The 17,488-nt window shown below is 42.9% G+C and overlaps 1 protein-coding gene across 2 annotated transcripts in view; it reads right to left on the bottom strand.

Moving 5' to 3' along the window:
* Nucleotides 1-17,488, bottom strand: part of ccny (cyclin Y) — a 214,186-nt gene that overhangs the window by 37,347 nt on the left and 159,351 nt on the right. For both annotated transcript variants that reach the window (XM_055665294.1, XM_055665293.1), the window contains exon 2: nt 12,704-12,778. In XM_055665294.1, the coding sequence (XP_055521269.1) occupies nt 12,704-12,770 (67 nt within the window). In that variant the 5' untranslated portion in view covers nt 12,771-12,778. The remainder of the gene's footprint in view (nt 1-12,703; nt 12,779-17,488) is intronic.

The following is a 17,488-nucleotide window of genomic DNA, read 5'->3' as shown; positions in this document are numbered from 1 at the left end:
CATTAGAATTGTATCAAACATATTTATTAAAAATAAAATAGAGTAGGGTTGCAGGATTATCATTGATTTTAACCCTAAACACATTTGTTCTAGATATTCATTTTAAGATGGATACTCTTTTTTCTTGATAAGACTTGGTGTCAGCTGCGGGTTTTCTATATGGCAGGCATTGACACAAAAGAGGAACTTTGGCAATAGTGCTTACAATAGGGGCAATCATTAGCTCCAATATTATTTACTAAAATTCTAAAACCAGCTTGGCATTGTTAGGTAACAAAGCCATAGGGTGATGTTTTTTCCCCCGTTCGGCCCCATCAATGGGGTACTAGGGATATTCAACTACACTCGGCATCTGGAATTCTCAGAGTTCCGACTGACCTTCTAAATCATGGTATTCGGTCATACAGGGGATGGTTTAGAACCATGTTCCCTATTGAACATAGCCAAAAATTATTAATTTTCCAGTGACTGGAGGCTGTCATCCATGCCATAAGACTATGGATTATGGATTTATAGAGTCTAAAGACCCACTGCACGGCATTGGGCTGTCAGACAGGACGATGAATCTCATCTCACCTGCACTAAGACTGTCAACACGGAAGCAGTACCTTTGGACATCAAGAAATGGGGCATATACTGCTTGGACAACAATCTCGACCAAAAGGCCAAGAACATTCTGGCCGTATTGGAATTTTAACAAGCCTCCATTATGATAATCGATGGAGCTACAGTGCCGTCAATAGTGCCACAAGTGCACTCTCCAATTACCTATCACAAGGAACGGAGCGGCACGCGGTGGGAACGCACCCCTGGTAAGAAAACCAGGTACTCCGAAATCTGGGACGTGGGTGTCGTTTCTCAACATGCTGAGGAGCTTGTAGCTCATAACAGCGTTGTCACTTCAGTAACAGACCAGGAAGATGGTTATGCTCATGGTGCTATTTACCGCACAACAAGTCCAGCCATTAAGCAAACTGAGCCTGGACTCCCTGATCATCTCACCGAGAAACTGGTGTTGTCATACAGGATTTAATAAAAGAAAACAGATCGGGTTTCCTCGGGTCAAGTGTTTGAATTTATGGTACACCCATATGGCAAACGACCGTGTATAGCAAGACACATCTAACAATATATGGAATATACTAAGAACATTCGAGGTCAGAAAATGGAGTTGTTTATCTCTTAAAAGAAACCGCATGAAAGGGTCACGACTCAAACTATATTAGGTGGCTCAAATAGGTCCTAAAAATGACACTAATGTTTTAACTCTCATTCCACCAGGGCTGCAGCAACATCCGCAGCAAAAATTGTACAGGGCTATGATTCTCAAATTTAAAAAAATGTTATATATAATTTTTTCATTATACCACACAACTCTTTGTATAATTGTGTTTTAAAATTACTAATGATGCTCTCTCCCAATACCCAAGGCAGTTGTGAAGCATGGACTCGTTCCACGGCATGAGGTCACAGAGCTTTGAAATCTTCACGAAGTCACTCACGTGACTCCGAAGTAAAATAGTAAGATTAAACGAGAACTTACCAGTTTGAAGTTTGATCTGTATTTTATGAGGAGTTACGATGAGGGATTTCGTGCCCTCCGCTCCCACCCTCTTATGATCATATCAAAAACTGGTATCTCTTTGATAATCTTACTATGTTAGATCATTATAGGTTCCTGTGACCTCACACCGCTGCTTTGAAGAATGACACGCATGCGTGGAAGCGGGGTTCTTCACGAAATCCCTCATCGTAACTCCTCATAAAATACAGATCAAACTTCAAACTGGTAAGTTCTCGTTTAATCTTACTATTATCAATATCAACCATGATACCATGTGGGAAGGAACTGCAGGTGCTGGTTTAAACCGAAGATAGACACAAAAAGCTGGAGTAACTCAGCGGGTCAGGCAGCATCTCTGGAGAGTAGGAAGGGTCGAGACCCTTCTTCCCATTTGGTACTCCATTTATGTTTTCAGAGATTTCGACGTTACAGAGTGTACAGAATGTCTCCAATGATTTGAATGCTTGAATGTTATTCATGGAGGAGAGGAACATTAATGAACACAGAAACACAAACACCACCTCTTCGATTTAAGCCAGAGTATTACATCTTCATAATGTACGAAGCCTTTTGTGTTCAACACTTAACTTGCTTCCAATTATGTTTTGGTGGGGATTACATTGTGCCTGCAGAGGGATTTTAAACTTCCAGCAAACTCTGGCAGGAGCCACTGGTGAGATACACTTTTATTCAGAACATTAATGGACCTGTATCACTTAGGCGACTGCCAGGGACTAATTTTAATGGAATTCACCTACAACACCAGGCGACAACCTACGTCAACCTATGACAGCAAAAATTATCGCCATCGTCGTCGAAAATGTTTCATTTTGTGGCAGTCGCCTGTAGTCGCCCAAAAAATCGTCTAAGTGGGACAGGCCCATAAGGAACACAAATGCTCATTTCACTGTGACATGTCTGGGTGTTACATTTTGAAACAAATTGCGTACTGCATGATTTTAACACCAACGTGTCACATACACTGCATAGAAACAGAGAATCAAAAAGAAGATGAATTTGCTCTGGATATGAATATTACTGTTGGCTGTTGTTGGAACAACTATATTCTCTTCAGAAACATATTGCATTGGAACCCACACATTTCATAACACACTCACTTTCGTACAGTAGACTTGTATGAAATGAATTATTGTGGAAGTTTACCTGCTGAATGCAGTTCTGTTGTTTTATAACCCTAATTTCGTCCAATTCCATCTAAAATAAACATGTTGTGTGCATCCAATCCATGTTTGCTCTGAGGACAATGTCCACTGAGTTTAACTTAGTCAAGTAGTTTGGTAGACCTTTGTGTTTATAATTAAATTTAGTGTCTAATTTACGTCTAATTCATAGATTGGCCGTTTATACAGAAAGACAATGATAACCTGAGATTGGGAATTCAGTGTGTGTAGGAAGGAACTGCAGATGCTGGTTTAAACCGAAGATAGACACAACAATCTGGAGTAACTCAGCAGGTCAGAAGGCATCTCTGGGGAAAAGGTATGAAAGGTATAGGTATAGTTTCAGGTCGAGCCCTTTCTTCAGTCTGTCAAAGGGTCTCGATAGGGAATTCAGTATTGGCGCTCCTTTCACTGGCATATGCTTCAAGAAGCAAGTCATAACTTGCCAATAATGCAAAATTATGTTTCTTCCGCAACATTCTTCATTACCAAGGCAAATCTTCACTGTTGCTGATTAAAAGCAATTCTAATGTTATACAAATTTCATGAGACCCAGCCAGCGTTCCTGTGGAAATGTGCAGGAAGGAACTGCAGATGCTGGTTGACACCGAAGATAGACACAAAATGCTGGAGTAACTCAATGGGGCAGGCAGCCTCTCTCGATAGAAGGATAGACCAAGAGCAGGCTCGGCGATCTTTTCGGTGAACACCTCCGCTCAGTCTGCCCAAAACCAACCTGGTCTCCCGGTTGCAAAACACTTTAACTCTCCTTCTCATTCCCAGACTGACCTTTTTGTCCTGGGCCTCCTCCATTGTCAAATTGGAGGAACAGCACCTCATATTTTGCTTGGGCAACTTACACCCCAGCAGTATGAATATTGACTTTTCTAACTTCAAGTATCCCTTGCTTTCCCTCTCCCTCCATCCCTCCCCTTCACAGTTCTCCGATCAAGTCTGGCTGTCCCTCTGATGTATCTCTGTTTGCCTTGTTGTCACCTTCTCCTAGCTAACAATAATCTATAGTATGCTACAGTTTCCTTGAGCTTCATCTCTCTTGATCTCTTACACTTCCATATCTCTGCGACTCCCTCTCCCCCGACTCTCAGTCTGAAGATGGGTCTCGCCCCGAAACGTCACCCATTCCTTCTCTTCAGAGCTGCTGCCTGTCCCGCTGAGTTACTCCAGCATTTTGTGACCATCTCCCAGTGAAAATGCAGCACGTCATCGCAGTAATTCACATGTTCAGTGTTGCAACAGGTCAGCTCTGCATTACATCGGAAAAGCCCCCCAAAAAAATCTCCTCTCGCTGTTCACATTACTTTAGCTAATCCTCATGATACAAGTGTGCTTGAAATGGACTCTGTGTTCCCATCCATCTTGGCGATAATAATTGCACTTTAGAGCAGCATAAGAAGTTCTCTTTCATTTCTAACAGTTACAGGACATGCTTACTTACATCAATATTAAATTCAATTTCTAAATCTCAGCATAAATCGGCCAGGCTGGCATTTATTGCCTGTTCCTAAACCCTTCCAGACAGAGACAGTAATCTGTTTATTTAACAACTGCAGTCTTACTGGAGGAGGCACACGCCACCCATACTGCTGTTGGGCAGTGATTTCCATGATTTACACCCAGCAATTGGCACGGATGCATTTCCAAGTCAGGATGGTGGAAATCAATAGACAATAGGTGCAGGACTAGGCCATTCGGCCCTTCGAGACAGCATCGCCATTCAATGCGATCATGGCTGATCATTCCCAATCAGTACCCCGTTCCTGCCTTCTCCCCATATCCCCTGACTCCGCTATTTTTAAGAGCCTTATCTAGATCTCTCTTGAAAACATCCAGAAAACGTGCCTCCACCGCCCTCTGAGGCAGATCCTGCTGCCTTTTCCCCATCTTGATGGTAGAGCTCATAGCTTTGGGCGGTAATTTAGTCCAAACTTGTTTTTGAATGACAAATGAAGAAATTCAATTCAATTGAATTCAATACTAATGGGGTCGTCTGAGCGAATAGCTGCAACGTACTTTACGCATGGTATCTAATGAAGGGACTGAGCCTCTACTCGCTGGAGTTTAGAAGGATGAGTGGGGCTGGACCTCATTGAAACTTACCGAATAGTGAAAGGCCTGGATAAAGTGGATGTGGAGAGGATGTTTCTACTAGTGGGAGAATCAAGGACCAGAGATCATAGCCTCAGAATAAAAGGATCTATCATTAGAAATGAAGTGAGGAGGCATTTCTTTAGTCAGAGGTTGGTGAATCTGTGGAAATCTTTGCCACAGAAGGCTGTGGAGGCCAAGTCAATGGATATTTTAAAGGTGGAGATTGACAGATTCTTGAATAGTAAAGATGTTAGGGGTTATGGAATGAAGGCCGGAGAATGGGGATGAGAGGAAAATATAGATCAGCCATGATTGAAGGCGGAGTTGACCTGATGGGTCGAATGGCCTAATTCTGCGCCTAGAACTTACGACCTTATGAACCGACTGGTGGTGGTGGCGGAAATCATTGCGTGGAATTGTTGACTGCATGGCAACTGTGGGTTTCTTTCTTTTGAATTATGTTGAATATCTAGATGTTGGAGCAACATTTATCCAGTAATACGTTACTCTCCTAACTTGTGCCTCGTAGATGAAAGAGTGGCCTTGAGATGCTCGCCACTGGATACATCTCTAACCTGCTCTTGCCACTACATTATGTATGTGGCTGGTCCAGTTGAATTTCTGATCAATGGTGATCTCAAGGTGTGGATGGCACAAAAATACAAAAATAATCAGTAATAGGAATGTAAACATTCCAACGCCGGAGCACCATCACCTGGCGAGACGGCCTGGAACATCGGCCCCCGTAGCGGCGACTGCAGAGGCCTCAATAGGCCTGACTATAGGTGGACATGAGGATGGGGACTGGACTTTGGGCCCTCCCTCACAGTGGGAACCATTGTGGGGGGGATGTTTTTATGTTTTAATGTAACTTCTTCTTTAATGCTTTGTTGTATTTTTATTAGTGTGCTGCAAGGACATTTGAATTTCCCCTGAATAAGGGGATTAATCAAGTATTTATTATTATTATTATTATTATTATTATTATTAAAATAGGGGGCGCTGTCTTGTGTACGTTTGCCCAGCCAGCAGCTGTCCTGTCCTTTCATCGTTTTTTTCTTATTTTTAGTTAGTTTAGTGTTTTGTTTTAGGAGTTCTAGCTTTTTTATAAGTGTGGGGGGAGGGGGAAACTAATTTTCAGGGTCCCTACCTGGTCGGAGATGCAGCTTTTCTCCGGGCTGCACTCTCGACCCGTCCTCGCGGCCTAACAGCGGGCCTGGAGCGGCGTTTCCTGAGGGGACCGCCCAGAACCTCGGCACCGGCATCGGCGGCATCGGCATCGGCGGAGCTGCGGGTCTGAGGACGGCGGTGCAGCGCTGGAGCGCCATTGCGGGGCGGGCGGTGCCTTGCCTGGGTCGCTGAGCTGGAACTCCGGTGAGCTGGGTCCGTTGCGGAGCTGCGGGTCTGTGGAGCGGCTGCGGGCGGCGGCGCTGAACTTTCCATCGGGAGCCTGGAATCTCTCGATGAGATTGCCAGTTGAGCTCCATTTGGCGCGGCCTTGTCGGCTCCGAAAGCCACGGTCTCGAGTAAGGAGGCGGCCGTTTCCAGGGTTCCCAAGCCGCTGAGAGGACTCTCCCGACGCCGGAACAACATCATCCGGCAAGAACGGCCTGGAACATCGGGCCTCCATAGAGGCAACTGTGGAGGCCTCAATTGACCCGACTATGGGGGAACTGGGGTCGGGGACTGGACTTTGTGCCTTCCCTCATAATGGGAACCATTGTGGGGGGACGTTTTCATGTTAAAGTTCTTTAGTATTGTCATGTTTGTATTCTTTTTTTTATATGCTGTATTGGCATAACAAATTCCACCAGCCTGGCTGTGTGGTCATTAAAATCAATCAATCAATCAATCAATCAATTATTATTATTATTATAATGTGGATGAAAATGCAAAAGGCCTAGTAAGTAAGGTTACAGATATTTTGTATCATGGGTATTGAATGAGATGGTCAGGAATTACAGCAGGATCTTGAACAGCTAGTTAATTGAGCGGCGGAATGGCGTTCAATTCAGATGGCCCACATTATCTCCAGCCTCACAGCCAGCCTTGATCCACTTCGTTTTGCTTACCATCACAACAGGTCCACAGCAAATTCCATCTCCCTGGAACACCAAGACAACAAAAACTCCTTGCTAATTATCCTGTCTGCATGCAACACCTAATCCCATCCAAATTCATCTCGAAACTCCTGGACCTAGGAATCAGCAACCTCATCTGCCATGGACCCTCGACTTTCTGATCCACAGCTCACAATCAGTGGAGATTACATGGAAACACCACATCCACAATAAGACAGAGAACTTAGTAACATGGAGTCTCTTGCCCAGAATACGTGAATTGAGGTCCAGAGGACAAAGGTGAAGGGGAAAAGATTTAATAGGAATCTGAGGAGTAACTTTTTCATACAAATGTGTATGGAACAGGCTGCCAGATGAGGTGGTTGAGGCTGGGACTATCCCAACTTTTAGGAAGCTGTTAGACAGGTACATGGATAGGATGAATTTGGAGGGATATGGACCAAGCGCAGGCAGGTGGGACTAGTGTAGTTGGGACATGTTGGCAGATGTGAACAAGTTGGGCCGTTTCCACACTGTATCACTCTATGACTCTAAAGTGTCAAGACAATAACCGCTCCATTAATGTCAGCAAGACAAAGGAGATAGTTGTTGACTTCAGAAAGCATGGTGGAGTACATACTCCAATCAGCAACAATCGTGATGAAGTGGAAATGGTTGAAAGTGCTTGGCATTAGTATAACCAATAGTGTGCCATGGACCAACCACATTGATGCCACAGCCGAAAAGGCACGCCAATGCTTTACTTCCTGAGGTGACTGAGAAAATCTGGCAATGCCTTCAGCGACTCATCCAAACTTCTGCAGACACACTATTGAAAGTGCACTGCCGGGTTGCATCACAGCTTGGCATGGGAACAGTTCTGCCCAAGACTGCAAGAAATTGCAGAGAGTTGTAGATGTAGCTCCGTCTATCACACAGACCGGACTTTCCACTATTCACTCCCTCTACACTTTACACTGCCTAGGGAAAGCAGCCAACATAATCAAAGAATTGTCCCACCCTAGTCATTCCTCCTCCTCCCCCTCCCTGCTCCTGTCTGGCAGTAGGTGCAACAGTTTGAAAGCATGCACCACCAGACTCGGAAATAGCTTCTTCCCCTTTGTTATCGGCCTTCTGAACAGTGCTTCCACAGTCTAAGGTGGTGTCCATTTCACCACTACGCCATTGGACTTTGTCTGTGGAACTGATGCAGGCAGATTGACAATCCTATGAATGATGTTACTGCTTCCTGTATCTTCCCCTGTGCTCTATCTTTTCTACTTGCGTTTCACTCAGTTTTATATCTTGATAGTATATCTGATCTTTTTACACAGCATGCTAAACAACGTTTTTTCACTGTACCTTGGGACACGTGACAATGATAAGATTGAACCTAAATCTGAAATGCTTTTTGGAAAGGTAAAGGTAAAAGCAGGACTTTCACAGTGGATGGCGGAGCGCTGAGCAGTGCTGCAGAACAGAGGGGACAAGCAGTACAAGTCCACAGTTCCCTGAAAGTGGCACAACAGGTAGACAGCGTTGAAGATGGAACTGCATTTGGCATAGACAATAGACAATAGGTAGGCAAGAGTAGGCCATTCGGCCCTTTGAGCCAGCACCGCAGGATTAGGCAAGTTGGCCTTCATCAGACTGAAGAATGGTTCTGACCCGAAACGTCGCAAATCCACTCCCTCCGCAGATGCTGCTTGACCCGCTGAGTTCCTCCACCACTTTGTGTTTGATAGAGTGGTAAAGACGATGTATGGTATGGCGGTGAGCTGTGTTGTCCAAGATACTGCGCAGGTTGAAGAACATCCTCCCCTCCAAGACTACCTCCCATGAGTCCAACTCCGCCCCCAGGATGGAGCCAGCCTTCCTGATGGGTTTGTTGATCCTATTGGCGTCCGCAGCCTTTGCCCTGCTGTCCCAGCACAAGGCAGCAAAGAAGATGGCTCTGGCTACCACTGATTGGTAGAACATCTGCAGCATCTTACTGCAGATGTTGAAGGAGCAGAACCTTCTCAACAAAGTACAGCCGGCTCTGTCCCTTCTTATACAGGGCCTCAGCGTACCTGGACCATTTACTGTCCAGGTGCACTCCAAGCTATTTAAACTCCCTGGTAAACTGCACATCCACACCATTGACGGAGACAGGGGTCAGGAGTGTTCCTCTCCTCCGAAAGTACACCATTAACTCCATAGTCTTGTCGGTGTTGAGCTGCAGGTGATTCAGCCCACATCACTCAACAAAGTCGTTGACTACACCTCTGCATTCAATTTCCCTCCCCTCACTCATGCATTTCTATCAACAGTTGGCAGGAAGTTGTGACGAGCAAACAGTCGGTGGCAAAAGCAAAGGCAAGAGGTTTAGCCTTCCGAATGTTAATTAAAGGAAATTACTGCTCATCCAACTCTGCAGGGCAGACAAGCAGCCGGAAAATTAGAGTCAGCAGAGGGGGGTCAGACAGTTGGAGGAAGGTTTATTGACACCTGACAGCGTAATCCACTTAATTGCACATTGTGAAGATATACCCCACCTCAAGTGTAGCTTCAACTGTCTGCAATCACTGCTATCAAAGCCTGATTCATTGTCTAAATGATAATGTCATTATGAATAAATCACTTCTGAAATGCGGCATTTTATTGACGTTTCCTGATCTGTGATCTACAAACACCAACGCAACTTCTTTTTTAAAAATATATTTCTATTTATTAGAAGCAAATGTACAAAAATATAACCAACGGCATATGACATACTACAGTTATTGTACAGCCTCAATTTTAACTTTTAGCTATAGTTAGAAGAAAAGAAAGGAGAAAAAGCACAAAAGAGAAAAAGTGAGATGTGCAAAGATAGAACCCCAAGATTACCAAAGTGGTGAAGCCAAAGAGTGAGTAAATGAAAGAAAGAAGAAAGGAATAGAAAGATAAAAAGACAAAAAGGGAAAGAAATAAAAAAGTGGTGATATACCTGCCTCACATCCTTCCCCACCCATCACCCAACCCGTAATTAGATTTAACTCCAAAATTGTGTTGTACCATACAATCCTTGTAATAAATCAATGAATGGTGTCCATGTCTTCGAAAAAATATCTGTTTTTTCTGCTAAGACAAGTCTAATATTTTCAAGATGTGGCGTCTCAGACATGTTTGTAATCCACATTTTATGAGTAGGGACAGATGTATGTTTCCAAAATTTGAGTATTAGTTTTTTTGCCGTTATCAGGCCATAATTAAGGAAACGTCTTTGAAATAATGATAGCTCAGAGCAGGCTTCGGACGTACCTAGAATAATCAATTTTGTTTTTAGAGTTTTTGAAAAAATTTCAAATATTCCTCCCCAAAAAATATGTGACTTTATACAAGAGGCGAAGGAATGTGTAATAGTTGCTTCGTGAAGGAGACATTTATCACAAATAGGAGATACATTTGGAAAGATCTTATTCAGTTTAGACTTTGAATAGTAGAGTCTGTGCGGTTTTTTTAAATTGAATTAACGAATGCGTAACATTAGTCGAAGAATTGTGTATATATAGGTTTTCTTCCCATCTGTCTTTTGGAATATTTAAGCCAAGTTCATCTTCCCAGGCTCTTCTAATTACTTCTGATGATGGGATTTCTATATTTAAAAGGGTGTTATACAGATATGATATTAACTTGTTTGACTCCGAATTTTTATTCATACATTCGTCTCCAATGCAACTTCTTATGTGGAATATGTGGAAACAGGCCCTTCGCCCCAACTTGCCCACACTAGCCAACATTTCCCAGCTACACTTGTTCTACCTGCCTGCATTTGGTCCATATCCCTCCAAACCTGTCCTATCCATGTACCTGTCTAATTGTTTCTTAAATATTGGGATAGTCCCAACCTCAACTACCTCCGCTGGCAGCTTGTACCATTCACCCACCACCCTTCATGTGACAATGTTACCACCTCAGATTCCTATTAAATCTTTTCCCCTTCACCTTGAACCTATGTTTGGTTACTTCATATATGAAGTTTGTATGTGTATAATAGTTGTGTGTATATATGTCTGTAGGTATTATGGGAAATTGCCTGGGGTAGTATTATTATTATTAATTAATTGATTTTTAAATATGGTAGAAGTGTTGGGGAAAAGGGGTGAGATTTAATAAGTTATTCTTCTTCTCACTCCTTTTCGAGCTTGTACAGACACAGAGTTGGACATTGGAAATTTGCTTTTTGTTCTTTTCATTGCTTGTAAATATTGATTGTAATGTCCAATTGTTTGATCATTTCGATTTTGTTACTATTAATGTCTTTAATGTCTTTACTTGGTCGGAATAAATAAAATAAATAAATAAATAAAATATCTCTGGAAGATAAAAAAATAGCTGAGAACACAATTCAACAGCCATTTGTCAACAGTGGAGATCTACATTATTTTTCCAAAAATAAAGTTGATTCAGAGTAAAAATACACAACACATACTCTCCTTCCTTAGAAGGAATAGGAAGTTCGGCATGTCCCCAACAGCTTTCACCAACTTCATCAGATGCGCCTCAAAGGCATTTTATCAGTGCATCACAACTTGGTTTAGGAACAGCTCCATCCAAGACCGCAAAAAATTGCAGCGAATTGTGGACGCAGCCCAGATCATCACACAAACCATGTTTAAGAGGGAACTGCAGATGCTGGAGAATAGAAGGTTACACAAAAAAGCTGGAGAAACTCAGCGGGTGCAGCAGCATCTATGGAGCGAAGGAAATAGGCAACGTTTCGGGCCGAAGAAGGGTTCGGTCTGAAGAAGGGTTTCGGCCCGAAACGTTGCCTATTTCCTTCGCTCCATAGATGCTGCTGCACCCGCTGGGTTTCTCCAGCTTTTTTGTGTAATCATCACACAAACCAACCTCCCTTCCATTGACCCCATTTATACCTCACGCTGCCTCGGCAAGGCCAGCAGGACACTCAAGGACGAGTCGCACCCTGGCCACTCCCTCTTCTCCCCTCTCCCATCAGGCAAAAGGTAAATAAGTGTGAAAACGAACACCTCCAGAATCAGGAACAACATATTCCCTACCTCCATCAGGCTATTAAATACATCAACGAATAAGCTCTGAGCTCTGAACTGCAAAAGACTATTATTATTGCACTATATTTGTTATTTATTGAACTTTTTCTATTTTCTTTCTCTTCCCCCATTATTTACTATGTTTACATATTCTGTTGTGCTGCAGCAAGTAAGAATTTCATTGTCCCATCCGGGACTTATGACAATAAAACACTCTTGACTATCCTTGATTGGACTTTGCTGGCTTTACTAAATGGCTCGATTGTCAGTGTTGACCTGCAGGTGATTCAGCCCACACCACTCAACAAAGTCGTTGACTATACCTCTGTATTCAACTTCCCTCCCCTCACTGATGCATCTCTATCAGCAGTTGGCATGAAGTTGTGACAAGCAAACAGTCGGTGGCAAAAGCAAAGGCAAGAGGTTTAGCCCTCACCACTTATGTGGCCCCCTGAGTGAAACCCCTTCCCTTGTTTGAGGATGTCTTCACCAGACACTGCCCCCCAACGTCCAGCAGCAGAAAAACCCTAGACTGTGCTCCTCCCCACAGAGCCTTGGGTGACCTTTCAATGAAAACGTCAAGGTGATATCTAAGCAAGGTGTGGCGGCTTACTTTAAGGGCTAGAAAGCTTCTCGATGACTCAATAAAATAATGCATTACTATTATTCAAAATGAAATATAACAAATTTTGGAAAAAAAACACAATGTAATTTCAATAGCAAGTAGGCTGGTGTGAGTTAAAGACCACTTACCATCTGTTTGCGACTTGCTTAAAAACATGGTACTGGCACGAGGGTGGTCTGAAGGGTTAAATTCCATGTTTAGATCTAAGGAGAGAAATATGAAAACAAGGATTGGCATTAATGAAAAAGCAACTTAATGGGTGGGAGAATGATCGAGCATCTTGAACATCCAACCCCTTCGTCCATGCATAAGAATGAACTGCAGTTAGACACAAAATGCTGGAGTAACTCAATGGGACAGGCAGCATCTCCGGAGAGAAGGAATGGGTGACGTTTCGGGTCGAGATGTCTGAAGAAGGGTCTTAACTATCTTGTAGGATTGATAGCCGCACAAAATAGAGATCTCAGCAAGTGCATGCTTTGAAGCACCAAGTCTTTAACAAACTGTTCCCACCAACTAAATTCATCAATTGTCACGACATGGTGTTCAAGTTAGGAGCAGATCACATACCAGGACATTTTCACAAAATCAAAGTGAAACGCAAGCGGCCTTTCAATCCATTGTGTCTCCTCGAACCTCACCTTGATTTTGTGAACATTCTGAACTGGCCACTTGTGGAATAGATAGTGTGCAGGAAATGGCCATTCAATGTTCTGTTTGAACAAGGAGTGCCCATACTAATCCTGTGAAAGAACAATTTAATTCATCCTATTCCCATGTTCATATCCCACATCTTCTTCCTCTAATTGTCTTTTGAATGAAGTCATAGACATATAATCAGGGTTTATCGGTATTCGGTATACAGAGGGACATTCCAAAGCATAGAAAAAGGAAAAATATTTGAAATCATCTTCCTGTATCCCCATGTATTTTTCAACAAAGTATGCAAAAATAATCAATCAAATATCACTTTCTATTTGGCTTTAACCATCTTGGTACATCAGTTCAGTTTAGTTTATTGTCATGTGTACCGAGGTACAGTGAAAAGCTTTTGTTGCGTGTTAACCAGTCAGCGGAAAGACATTACATGATTACAATCGAGCCATTTACACTGTACAGATACATGATATGGGAATAATGTTTGGTGTAAGGTAAAGCCAGCAAAGTCCGACCAAGGATAGTCAGAGGGTCACCAATGAGGTAGATAGCAGTTAAGCACTGCTCTCTGGATGTGGTAGGATGAGCAGCGTAAGTGACATTGGATGGTTCAAGTGGTTAGATTATTTAGGCGATGCAAGATATGGGAGATGACGTGTGACTAGGAAACCGCAAACAAGTACTTAACACGTTAATGTAGCAAAATTTCAATAGAACATTATCCAACCAAGTTTGACACTAAGCCAACAATAATGACTATCTAATGAATGGGAGGGCTTTGAAAATATTTACATAAAAACTTAAGAAATAAAGTCACAGCCTCAGAACTAAAGGGCGCTCTTTTAGAAAGGAGGGGAGGAGGAACTTCTTTAGTCAGAGGGTACTTAATCTGAGGAACTCATTGCCGCAGAGGGCTGTGGAGGCCAAGTCAGTTGATATTTTTATGGCAGAGATAGACAAATTCTTGATTAGAAAGGGTTATGGGGAGAAGGCAGGAAAATGGGATTAGGAGTCAGAGATTAGACATGAATGAATGGCGGAGTAAACCCGATGGGCCGAATGGCCTAATTCTACTCCTATAATTTGTGAACTTGTGAATGTTAGCTGGGCTGGTCCACATAGCCTGTTGAACATGCTCTACCATTCAATAGCATCATAGCTGTTCTTATCATTGATGTTAACTCCACTCTGCTGCCTAATCATCACATCCCTTGATTTGGTTTTGGTCCAATATCCGACCTATCTCCCCTTTGCGCATACTTAAAGATTCATTGGTCTTCAAATTAAAACAGAAAAGGATGATGGGGGTTGTTCTCAGGAGATAAAAAAAAGTTAATGTCAATAATAAAGTAACAAAACGTTATCAGTCCAACAAAGACCAGGACCTGAGAAAACAGAGGTAGTTGGTACAAATCAACATCTCGTCTCGACTGGAAGAAAGTTTGTCAAGTAGGACGCAGACCTAAAAGTGACATTCAAAAGTTGGTAAAGTAACGCATCCTATGAACAATGAGGACCTATAGTGGATGCGCTATATTTATATTACCAGATGACATTAGATCAAGTAGTGCCAAAGATAAATGCAGAAAATAAAAGCTTACATGTTTAATATATTGAAGTGAATGGATTGGCTGACCACAAGAAAATACATGGGTTGTTTTCTGATTGGTAAGTTGTGATGATTGGTGTGTCACAGGGATCGGTGCAGCAGCATTAAGTTTGCCACAACTATATTTAATGGTTTCTTTATTATCATGTGTACTACCAAGGTGCAGTGAGATACTTTAAGGGAATAAGGGGAATATTTTTTTAGGTTAGAATTCTAGGGAATGTTTTTCTTTTGGAATAGCTGGAACGATTTCCTTCAGAAGGAACGGTTACCATTATTGTTCTTTCACCAAAACAATTCTACCTCTGTATGTTGAACATTGCCAAGTGAATGAAGTTATATGCAAGGTTCCAGTCATCTGGCAAATGTGACCTAGACTGGTAGAAAGAATAATGGTGAAGCTACTCAACTCCCACTGTTTGAGTAGGGGAGTAAGCATGCAGCTAGTTGTAGGCATCCACAAGATAATGTCAGTGACTTCCTGGTCCTCCACAGGGTGCAACATTGCAGTCTTCACCAAGCCACCAACACAAAACCAGTGAAATGAAGAATGCACTTGATTTTTGCCAACTATTCCTGCTGTACAGACAAAAAAAAAAACAAACATTGTTGGATTGTATCTGAACCTGCATTGTTGAACCAGCTCTCTGGCCCAGAAAAATACTTTATATGCTCAGACAACACCTTCGGAGTCTCAGACCTGCACTGGCGGCACGGTGGCGCAGCGGTAGAGTTGATGCCTGACGTTGCCAGAGGCCTGGGTTCAATCCTGACTACGGGTGCTTGTCAGTACGGAGTTTGTACGTTCTCCATGTTACCTGCGTTAGTTTACTCCGGGATCTCTGGTTTTCTCCCACACTCCAAAGAAGTGTAGATTTGTAGGTTAATTGGCTTGGTACACTTGTAAATTGTCCCTAAGTGCAAGGATAGTGTAAGTGTGTGAGGATTGTTGGTCGGCACGGACTCGGTGGGCCGAAGGGCCTGTTTCTGTACTAGATCTCTAAACTAAACTAAATATTAACCCTGCTTGTTATGGCACAGATACTGCCTGACCCGCTGAGTTCCATGCATTTTCCAATTTTTTTACTTTCCAATTTTCAGCACCGGCAGTTCTAATTTAATTTTGTTTATGTGGGGACTGTCGTTCCTTCAAAATAAATGTTTTAAAATTTCATGAATTTTATAATAATAATGCTGGAGAATGTTTCTGCTCTTGGCAACAATTTTTGCTTCCACCTTGATCAATCGATGGATGAAAAATCATGTTGTAAAAACTGGCGCTCATTTCCTCGTTGGTTTGCCTGTCAAGATATTACAATGTGATTGCAATGCACTCCGTCCAATGTTTGAGCCCAGATCCTTGACCAAAGGTGGCAAACAACAAGGTGTGACTTGAATGTAAAATCTATGCCACACAACCGGCTGACGTATTTCAGGATTGAACAAAATTAAAAATCAAACAAAAAGTTTTCTTCTGCACAGATGTGCAGGAAGGAACTGCAGATGCTGGTTTACACCGAAGGCAGACACAAAATGCTGGAGTAACTCAGCGGGACAGGCAGCATCTCAGGAGAGAAGGAATGGGTCACGTTTCAGGTCGACACCCTTCTTCAGACCCGAAACGTCACCCATTCCTTCTCTCCAGAGATGCTGCCTGTCCCGCTGAGTTACTCCAGTGTTTTGTGTCTTTCTTCCACACACAGAGTTTGGTTGGTACCTGGAACATACTGCCGCGATATGTGGTAGAGGCAGATAGAGTCGAGATATTTACTAGGGTATTTAGACAAGCAGGTAAGAATGAAATTTGGGTCATGTGCATGAAGACGGGATTAGGTTAGAATGGCAATAGGGTCGGCGCAGACGTGTTAGGCCGAAAGCCCTGTTCTTGTGCTGTACTGTTCTATGTTTCGAAGTTATCAGGATGCATCACAGTTTGGTTTGGAAACAGCTCCATCCAAGACTGCAAGAAATTGCAGTGAATTGTGGACGAAGCCCAGACCATCGCACAAACCAACCTCCCTTCCATTGACTCCATTTATACCTCACGCTGCCTCGGCAAGGCCAGCAGCACAATCAAGGACAAGTCACACCCTGACCACTCCCTCTTCTCCCCTCTCCCATCAGGCAAAAGATACAGAAGTGTGTAAACGCACACCTCCAGATTCAGTTTAAGCAAGAACTGCAGAAGCTGGAAAAATCAAAGGCAGATTCAGGGACAGTTTCTTCCCAGCTGTTATCAGGCAACTGAATCATCCCACCACAACCAGAGAGCAGTCCTGAACTACTATCTCGCTCTTTGCTGACCCTCGGACTATCTTTGATCGTACTTTACTGGTTTTATTTTGAACGAAACATTGTTCAAATTATTCCCTTTGTCATGTATCTGTACACTACGACTAGCTCGATTGTAATCATGTATTGTCTTTCCGCTGACTGGTTAGCATGCAACAAAAGCTTTTCACAGTACCTCGGTACACGTGACGATAAACTAAACTAATCCAAGCAAAAGAAGACACCTCGCCAGCACACGGAGAGAAAACCCTCCAACTGAAGGGATATAAAAACAAAAACACAGAAAATTCAAGCAAGGCCAGTTCCACGCCAAAGCTACCAAAGATGTCAGAAAGCTTTGGGAAAACTCATTGTC

This window comes from Leucoraja erinacea, chromosome 2, assembly GCF_028641065.1.
Source record: "Leucoraja erinacea ecotype New England chromosome 2, Leri_hhj_1, whole genome shotgun sequence".
Lineage (NCBI taxonomy): Eukaryota > Metazoa > Chordata > Chondrichthyes > Rajiformes > Rajidae > Leucoraja > Leucoraja erinaceus.
Note: the sequence above shows the minus strand (reverse complement) of the source record. Positions and strands in the feature narration are given on the sequence as shown.